The 10047-nt window shown below is 46.3% G+C and overlaps 1 protein-coding gene across 1 annotated transcript in view; it reads left to right on the forward strand.

Moving 5' to 3' along the window:
- Ahnak (AHNAK nucleoprotein) overlaps nucleotides 1–5382 on the forward strand; it is a 29720-nt gene extending 24338 nt beyond the window's left edge. Inside the window, exon 10 of the mRNA XM_051192152.1 lies at nucleotides 141–5382. Within this exon, the coding sequence (XP_051048109.1) occupies nucleotides 141–4544 (4404 nt within the window). The 3' untranslated portion in view covers nucleotides 4545–5382. The remainder of the gene's footprint in view (nucleotides 1–140) is intronic.
- The last annotated feature ends 4665 nt before the right edge of the window (nucleotides 5383–10047 follow it).

Genomic DNA, 10047 nt, shown 5'->3' on the forward strand with positions numbered 1-10047 from the left:
TAGATATTCATGGTCCAGATTGGCACCTGAAGATGCCCAAGGTGAAAATGCCCAAGTTCAGCATGCCTGGCTTCAAAGCAGAGGGCCCTGAAGTAGATGTGAACCTGCCAAAGGCTAACATTGATGTTTCAGGACCCAAGGTGGACATTGATGTTCCAGATGTGAATATTGAAGGTCCTGATGCAAAATTGAAGGGCCCCAAGTTCAAGATGCCTGAGGTAAACATCAAGGCTCCTAAGATCTCCATGCCTGACATTGATTTGCATCTGAAAGGTCCTAAAGTGAAGGGAGATATGGATGTGTCCTTGCCCAAAGTAGAAGGTGACTTCAAGGGCCCAGATGTGGATATTACAGGCCCTAAAGTGGACATTGATATTCCTGATGTTAACATTGAAGGTCCAGAGGGCAAACTGAAGGGCCCCAAGTTCAAGATGCCTGACGTGAACATCAAAGCCCCCAAGATCTCCATGCCTGACTTTGATTTGCATCTGAAAGGTCCTAAAGTGAAAGGAGATATGGATACTTCCTTGCCTAAAATGGAAGGTGAACTAAAGGGCCCTGGTATCGATATCAAGGGCCCAAGTGTGGATATTGACACTCCTGATGTCAATATTGAAGGTCCAGAAGGAAAATTAAAAGGGCCCAAATTCAAAATGCCAGACATGCATATCAAAACTCCAAAGATATCCTTGCCTGAATTTGACTTAAATCTTAAAGGGCCCAAGGTAAAAGGAGATGTGGACCTTGCCGTACCTAAGGTGGAAGGTGACCTCAAAGGGCCAGAGATAGACATTGAGGGCCCTGAAGGAAAACTCAAAGGTCCAAAGTTTAAGATGCCAGATGTTCATTTCAAAACCCCACAAATTTCAATGAGTGACATTGATTTGAACATGAAAGGACCTAAGATAAAGGGAGATTTGGACATTTCTATTCCTAAAGTAGAAGGGGATTTGAAAGGTCCCAAAGTGGATGTCAAAGGCCCCAAACTGGACATCGACACTCCTGACATTGACATTCATGGCCCAGAAGGAAAGCTGAAGGGTCCTAAGTTTAAAATGCCTGATCTCCACCTCAAGGCACCCAAGATCTCAATGCCAGAAGTTGACCTGAACCTGAAAGGTCCAAAAGTGAAGGGTGATGTGGACGTGTCTCTGCCAAAAGTGGAAGGAGACCTCAAAGGCCCAGAAGTTGACATCAAAGGACCCAAAGTGGACATTGATGTCCCAGATGTGGATGTTCACAGTCCAGACTGGCACCTGAAGATGCCCAAGATGAAGATGCCCAAGTTCAGCATGCCTGGCTTCAAAGCAGAGGGCCCTGAAGTGGATGTGAATCTACCAAAGGCTGACATTGATGTGTCAGGACCTAAGGTGGACATTGATGTTCCAGATGTGAATATTGAAGGTCCTGATGCAAAATTGAAGGGCCCCAAGTTCAAGATGCCTGAGGTGAACATCAAGGCTCCCAATATCTCTATGCCTGATGTGGATCTTGAGTTAAAAGGACCCAAAGTAAAGGGAGACTTTGATGTGTCTGTTCCTAAGATTGAAGGTACTCTCAAAGGACCTGAAGTGGGCCTGAAAGGTCCAGGCTTGGATTTCGAAGGCCCTGATGCTAAATTTAGTGGCCCTACCTTGAAGATGCCATCACTTGATGTATCTGCTCCTAAAGTAACTGGGCCTGATGTTAATTTGCACCTCAAGACACCAAAAATTGGAGTTTCTGGGCCTAAGTTAGGAGGTGAAGTCGATCTTAAGGGGCCCAAAGTCGATTTAGAAACTCCAAGCTTAGATGTCCACATGGAGAGCCCAGATATTAATATTGAGGGGCCAGATGTTAAAGTTCCGAAGTTTAAAAAGCCCAAGTTTGGATTTGGTGCAAAAAGCCCAAAAGTTGACATCAAAACACCTTCAGTTGATGTGACTATGCCTGAAGCAGAGCTGAGTGTTGAGACTCCTGAAGTAAACATTGGTGGAAAGGGCAAGAAAAGCAAGTTTAAAATGCCTAAAATTCACATGAGTGGCCCTAAAGTTAAGGCCAAAAAGCAGGGATTTGACTTGAATGTTCCTGGAGGTGAGATTGATGCCAGTCTCAAGGCCCCTGAAGTGGATGTTGGTGTGGCAGGACCTGATGCTGCACTCAAAGTTGATGTAAAGTCTCCCAAAGTCAAGAAAACCATGTTTGGGAAAATGTATTTCCCAGATGTAGAATTTGACATTAAGTCACCTAAATTTAAAGCAGAGGCTTCCCTACCTAGCCCCAAGATGGAGGGTGAAATCAAGGTACCTGATCTGGATATGTCTTCACCAGGGGTTAATGTGGAAGCTCCTGACATTCATGTGAAAGCTCCCAAGTTCAAGGTCCCAGGTGTGGACGTCTCAGGGCCAAAGATAGAGGGCAACCTGAAAGGTCCTAAGGTGCAGGCAAACTTGGGCACACCTGACATCAACATCGAAGGCTCTGATACCAAGATCAAAGCACCCTCATTTAGTGTTTCTGCTCCTCAAGTCTCCATACCTGATGTGAACGTTAAGTTGAAAGGACCAAAGATAAAGGGTGATATCTCCAGTGTGGGACTCGAAGGACCTGACATAGATTTGCAAGGTCCAGAAGGAAAAATCAAGTTCCCTAAGTTTTCACTGCCCAAGATCAGTGCCCCTGGTGTGAAAATGGAAGGTGGGGGCACTGAGATCTGTGCCAAGATGCCCTCCTTTGAAGGAGGCTTGAGCACATCAGATGTTAAGTTTGAAGGGCCTGATATGTCTCTAAAGGGCTCAGGAGTGGACTTGCCTTCAGTGGACCTCTCTATGCCAAAAGTTTCTGGGCCTGATCTTGACCTGAACTTGAAAGGACCAAGTCTGAAGGGAGACCTGGATGCATCCAGTCCCAGCATGAAGCTGCAGGCTCCAGGTCTTGACCTCAAAGGTATTGGTGGAAAAGTAAAGATAGGAGGCGATGGCATGAAAGTGTCAGGGATTGATGCCACAACAGCACTTAATGTGGGGGCACCAGATGTGACACTGAAGGGACCAAGTCTACAGGGAGATCTGGCTATGTCTGGGGACATCAAGTGTCCTGAAATATCTGTGGGTGCTCCTGATCTCAGCTTGGAGGCCTCAGAAGGTGGTGTCAAACTTCCCCACATGAAGCTGCCTCAGTTTGGCATCTCTACTCCAGGGTCCGACTTGGACATTAACATCAAGGGGCCACAAGTTTGTGGAGAACTAAAGGGGCCAGGGATGGATGTGAATCTGAAAGGGCCCCAGATCTCAGCACCAAGCATGGGCTTTAACTTGGAAGGACCAAAAGTGAAGGGGGGCCTTGGGGCCACTGGTGAATTGAAAGGCCCAGCAGTTGGGGGAAGTCTTCCGGGTATCAGTGTTCATGGCCTAGAAGGAAATCTCCAAATGCCTGGAATTAAGGCTTCTGGGTGTGATGTGAAACTCCCAACGGGGCAGCTTTCTGGTCCTGAAATTAAAGGAGATCTGAAAGGTGCAGGAATAGGTCTCCATGATATCAATGTCAAGGGGCCTTCCTTTAACACAGCGTCTCCCGAGTCAGATTTTGGTGTCAGCTTGAAGGGCCCTAAAGTCAAAGGAGGTGTAGATGTTTCAGGGGGTGTCAGTGTCCCAGACATCAGCTTGGGTGAAGGGCATCTGAGTGTCAAAGGCTCTGGGGTTGAGTGGAAGGAACCCCAGGTCTCCTCCTCTCTAAACTTGGATACATCTAAACTTGCTGGGAACTTTCATTTCTCAGGACCAAAGATAGAAGGAGGTGTGAAAGGAGGCCAGATTGGACTCCACGGTCCCGGGCTGAGTGTGTCTGGGCCTCAGGGTCACTTGGAAAGTGGATCTGGAACAGTAACATTCCCCAAGATGAAGATCCCCAAATTTACCTTCTCTGGCCGTGAGCTCATTGGCAGAGAGGTGGGGGTGGATGTCAACTTCCCTAAAGTAGAGGCCAATGTGCAGGCAGGTGCAGAAGGTGACTGGGAAGAGTCTGAAGTAAAACTTAAAAAATCCAAAATCAAAATGCCAAAATTTAATTTTTCCAAGCCTAAAGGGAAAGGTGGTGTCACTGGCTCACCAGAAGCATCGATTTCGGGGTCCAAAGGGGACCTGAAGAGCTCAAAGGCCAGCTTGGGCTCTCTGGAAGGAGAAGCAGAGGCTGAAGCATCTTCACCAAAAGGCAAATTTTCCCTGTTTAAAAGCAAGAAACCAAGACACCGCTCCAACTCCTTCAGCGACGAGAGGGAGTTCTCTGCTCCTTCCACCCCAACTGGGACTTTGGAGTTTGCAGGTGGAGAAGTTAAAGGCAAACACGGAAAGCTGAAATTTGGTACCTTTGGTGGGCTGGGTTCAAAGAGCAAAGGTCATTATGAGGTGACAGGGAGTGATGATGAGGGAGCCAAGTTACAGGGGAGTGGAGTGTCTTTGGCCTCAAAGAAGTCCCGACTGTCTTCCTCCTCTAGCAATGACAGTGGGCCTAAGGTTGGCATCCAGCTTCCTGAAGTAGAACTATCAATTTCCACAAAGAAAGAGTAGTGGCCCTTGAATGTGTGTACATATATATAAATACATCAGCCTTGGGTGTGTTTGTATATAAACTCCAAAGAGAAACACCCCAACAGCCTCAGCAATAATACAAAGATCTTGCCTCTACCAGTGGCAAGCGTTGACAAACCAAGTGCCTCTAGGCCCCTGGGACTCTGCAGCTAGGTAAAGGGTTCTAAGTTCATCCAGCCCATGTGCAAAGTCATCAGTATTTGCCTTAATATTTCAGTTTTTTGGTTTCTTTCTTTCTTCTTCTTTTTTTGCATTGAACGCTGAGAGCTCGTGTTTACTAAGCAAGCTTTGTGTTTATCATCCTTATTTTTACTGAATATTGTTAGTACCTGGGTAATGGAAACCCACTTTTTTTTTTCATTGTAATGACTTTGGGGACTTTGAGTAAGGGAGGGTGGTATAAAAAGTAGCAGAGGGGGCCAGGCTTAGTTGCTCTGAAGGTTGGAAATGTACAAACACCCTGGCATGGCTCAGAGGAGGTGGCAGCTAGCAGTGGATGTTTCACAATTCCCTGTAGCATGATTTGTTTTATCCCCAGGTGTGTTAGTCCTAGCCTAGGTTGGTGCTCAAGGTGAGACGGGGATTTGAATCTGTTTGCAAATTGTCCAGCCCATCAGGTCAAGGTGAGGGGCTTCCCTTCTGGGTTTGGTAAGAAAAGTATTCATTCATGACTGCCATGTTCTGAGAAAAGTTCTGATTCCTTTTTAACAAATGTCATCGTGATTAAGGAAATGTCTGGCACTTTAATGGCAAATTAATTCAGAATGTAAGAAAGTTGATGCTGTACAAGGCAAATAAAGCCATTTATTAACCCTGATGATGTATTCTGCTCTTGCATTCTGTGTGGAGGGGATGAAGCTAAGGGAGGCTGCACACACAGCCCTCACTATTCGGACTTGATCCACCCAGTGGCATTGTTAGTTTCGCTACTGACTTTAAGGCATGACCTCTGCATAGGTACTAGGAGTAAGTCTTTGCTTCTTGATTCTTACGGGAGACTAGCTGCATCACAGCTGAGCAATCAAGAGTGGCTAGAGGCCATAACTCACTATAGAATGCCTACCTTAGCATGAGCAAGGCATTAAAAGGGGTGGGTGCAGGGCTGAGGATGTAATTCTGGTATGCATGGGAGCTGGGTTCCAGCTACAATCCCAGCACATGGGGTGGAGGTAGGATTCTTCCTTCCTTCCTTCCTTCCTTCCTTCCTTCCTTCCTTCCTTCCTTCCTTCCTTTGTATTTTTGAGACATGCATTTTGTATTTTGAGACACACTGTAGCCAAGTATCTTAGGCTATCCTGGAACTCATAGTCTCAGCTGGCCTTGAATTTGAGACAATCTTCTTGTCTCAGCATCTTGAGTGTTGGGGTTACAAGTGTGAGCCATCCCATTTAGTGATGGGGTCTACCCATGTGTGGTGTTGGGAAGATAACCACTGGAATATGGGAAAGATGCCCTGGTAAGAACTACCCAAACTGTCCAATTGTACATCAATTCATTTATTTTTAGCTTGAAGAAGGGGAGGTATAGACTTGTATGGCCTGGAATGTCCACTCATTCAGTAAATACTTTTTGAGCACCGTGGCTAGATGCTGTCCAAGCTCCAGTGTTTTCAAAACTCTCTTCTGGTGACCAAATGATATAATGCATGTAAAAATCCAGAATGTTTTGAACTCTGAAAAAGGGGTGGTGTTGGAGGGAAATAACACATGGAGTGGAGATGATGAGGCTTCCAAGTCCACCAGGTGATAACTCACTGGCTGGGACGGTTGGGAGTCCTGGGTAGAATGCCTGGGCATTAAACCCCTTTAAGGAGCCTCTCAGGTGTTCTCACATCAGGCTGGATGCAGTGACTACAGAACAGGAGGTCTTCATCTTACAGGGGCATCACCACAGAAGGAGCAGCATGGAGGGAGGCATAAAGGGCTGGAGGGTAACTTTGACCCTGCATTTTCCTCTGGACTGCTGGTATCATGGTCCTGTATGCTATCACTCTGGTTTAGGCAGTGCTGGGGATTGAACCCCCAATGAACCTCTAGTATGCTAGGCTGGCACTACTCAATGTGCTACATCCCCAGAAATAATATTTTGTTCTTTCTCTGCATTCAGAGTTAACTATGCATTAAAAAAAAATAATTTGGACTAATGAATGGCGCAATGGGTAAGCGATTGCTGCAAAAACTCGATGACCTGAGTTTGATCCCTGGGACCCACAAGGTAGAAAAAGAGAACTGACTGCTTCAGGTTGTCCTTTGACCTCCAGGCAAACACACACAAAATATAAGAGGGGGTTAAATTTTAAAAGGGGGAAAAGACACTTTCCTTGGGGAAGCAGAATTTTCTCATTTTTGCAAAGTGTCAAAGGGACTGGAAGATGTTGCAGAGTTCCTAGGCCCTTAAAAGAGCACTGGTCTTGGAGTCACTGGGATTAATCTCCCATGTTGGGCACATCAGGGTCCCTTGTGAGCCCCTTGTTACTTCCTGGCAATGTGGATAAGGCATTGGAGGAGTCCGAGCCACTTTCCACAGCCCATGATCTCTTTGGAAGCATGCTGGAGAGTTAGGTGGATGGGTCGTTTTTGGGTGGAAGGAAAGCAAGGTTTGATTGCAACACTGAGTAGTTATTTTCCTGTGTGGAGGGAATTATTCAAAATGTTTTGAGCAGTAATGTCAGTGCTGAAGTACAGCTAAGTCTCCAGCCTCCTAGACCAAAACGGGCAGCCCCCACCAGGGTTGCATGAGGCTAATGCACATAGCCTATCTCAGAGTGCCATCTGAGCTGTGAAGTTAGGAAATGCAACCCCAGTGACTCAGCTAAGCATGCATCTGAAGGTGTTGGTTCCTCCTCCATCCTTCCTTTCATCATCACTCCCCGCCACTCCCCAAGGTCTCACTATGAAGCCCTGACTGGCCTGGAACTCATTATGTAGCTCAGGCTGGCCTCAAACTCAGAAATCTGACTGCCTCTGCATTCCAAGTGCTGGTATCAAAGTCGTGTACCACCTCTGGGTGTGTTCTCTAATTTTTTTGGTTTTGTTTTACACTTTGGCTTTTGAGCCAGGGTTTCTCTGGATAACAGTCCCAACTGTCCTGGAATTCAGTTTGTAGACTAGGCTGGCCTCAAACTCGCAGAGCTCCATCTGACTGCTTCCTGAGTGCTGGGATTAAAGGCATGCACCACCATGCCCAGAACTTGTTCTCCAATTCTTAAATGGTTTCCTTATTTACTTTACTATCTCTCTGTGTAGACATTGTAACAATCCTTATTTTCTGCTGAATTGTTCTATAGCTGACTGCAGATGTCATAGCACGTTAGCCCCCAGGTGTTTCAGTATGTGTGGACATTCCCTTGTGTAACCCTCACATAAAGTTACACTCAGTAAGCCTCACATGGATCTATTTCTCAATTTATCATCCATTCATAAGTTTCTTGATTACCCCTATAGTTTCCTTAACAGAGCTGAACTTTTCTTCCAGTTAGGCTTCAACCATCTTTTCCCCTGGGAATTTGGCTTCTTCTCTATTAATGCAATCTATTTTGTTTTGTTTTTAATGCTGTTTGACACAGTCTTACCCTTGTTGCCTAGGCTGCCCTGAAACTATCTATGTAAGACTGGCCTCTCAACTAATAGTGATCCTACTGTCTCAGCCTCTCAGATTCTGTGATTACAGTTGTGAGCTCCTATTGATTCAATCTCAGGCTCACTACATAACTCAGGTTGGCCTGGAAAGTCCCAGTTCAGGCTGGCCTCAAACTCACAATTCTTCTGCCTTTGCCTCCCAAAGTATATACAATCACACGCAGCAGCTGTAATCTTTTTCATTTTAAAAAATTAAGTGCGTGTGTGTCAGGTGTGGAAGTCAGAGGACATGCCTTGGGACAAAGGGACAAAGTATTCTTAGGGGTATATCTCAGGTTCTCAGGCTGGCACGGGCATCTATCCTTTTGAAGGGTATGGAGCAAGTTGTTTTGTAGCCATGTCCCTCAGTCTGGTGTGTCTGATGATGTCCCTCATGCTCACATCAGGTGATGGATGCATTTGGGAAGAGAACACTCACAGAAGTAATGCCGGGTGCATGGTAGCTCATCCTTCAGAAGGCACCTAAGTGTGCTACCTCCACTTATGTAGGCGCTTGCCAGACTTCTCCCTTGTAATTGTGCCATACTTCCCTCCAGAATTAACAAGTAAATCTGAGTTTTCAAGCCAGAAGTCCAAGTTTGGGCAAGCTTTTTTCACAAGTGTGCTTTAAAGGCTGGTGGCGTGCTTGCCCTTGGCATGGTCTCTGGTTGGGGATTTTGAAAATGGGGCTCTGGCCTAGGGCTTTGCAGCACACAGCAGCTTTCTGTCTTTCCTCATGAGGACAAAGAATTCTGTGCATGAATGCTTGCCACAGAGCTGGAATACCATGTGCTGTTTACCAGCCTCTGAATGGCCCTGTGGCGTCAGCGGGCTTCAAGGGCCTCCTAGGGCTGAATGCTCCCTGCAGAGTAGCAGCCTTGTGCCACAGCAAATGTGTGGGGGAATGTTCTGCTGAGGAGGGTGGTTTCACTTCCCCATAAGTGCCTCTGTTTTTTTCCACAACAAGTTTGAGGTCTGGCGGGCACAGAAAGACTTCCCAGTAGGACCGCTGGTTGTTGGAAAGGGTTACAGATGAAGAGCTGAAGAGCCCTCCTTTCTCTCTCTCTCTGTCTCTGGACAGACAGATCCTTCTAGTGCACAATGTGCATCTCAGGATGTCTCACCCTGTGGTCTCGCCTCTGCCCAGGAGAGCAGGCACTGCCCACTCCATCTCACTGTCTAGAGAGGTGAGGCTTTCAATTGTAACACAGCAGAGTGGTCTCAACTAAGAGACTGGAAGGAGTGATCCTGCCTAGGGAAATCAAAGCTTTTAGATTTTAGAAGCAAAATTGTTTTCCTTTCCTATGATAGTTCCCTAAAGGAAGGGGAGATTTATTTGTGGGGAGGGGGTCATGAAGAAACAGGAAATGTCTCTTGAAGTCTGTGGGATCTTAACCATTTTCTTATCTCTGAAAGTATTAAGGGGATAATAATAAAAACTAGAGCCAAGAATGGTAATGCATGCCTTTAATCCCAGCACCAGGAAGGCAGAAACAGGTTGAGCTCTGTGAGTTCAAGGCCAGTTTGGTCTACATGGTGAGCTCCAGGCAAGCCAAGGCTACATGATGAGACCTTGTCTCAAAACAAAATAAATAACAGAATAACAAAAACCGAGTAACTGGGACAGGAAAGATGGCTCTTGTAGAGGCACCCACACAACCATCTATGACCATCTGTAATTCCAGTTCCTGGGGATCTGACACCATCTTCAGACCTCCAGGGACTCACGTATGCACACGATACGCTTACACTCATGAAGGTTCACACACATACACAAAGATCAAAAAGCTAAATCCTGGGGCTAGAGAGATGGCTCAGGGGTTAAGAGCACTTGCTACTCTTCTGGAGGATCTGGGATCACACAA

This window comes from Phodopus roborovskii, unplaced genomic scaffold, assembly GCF_943737965.1.
Source record: "Phodopus roborovskii unplaced genomic scaffold, PHOROB, whole genome shotgun sequence".
NCBI lineage: Eukaryota > Metazoa > Chordata > Mammalia > Rodentia > Cricetidae > Phodopus > Phodopus roborovskii.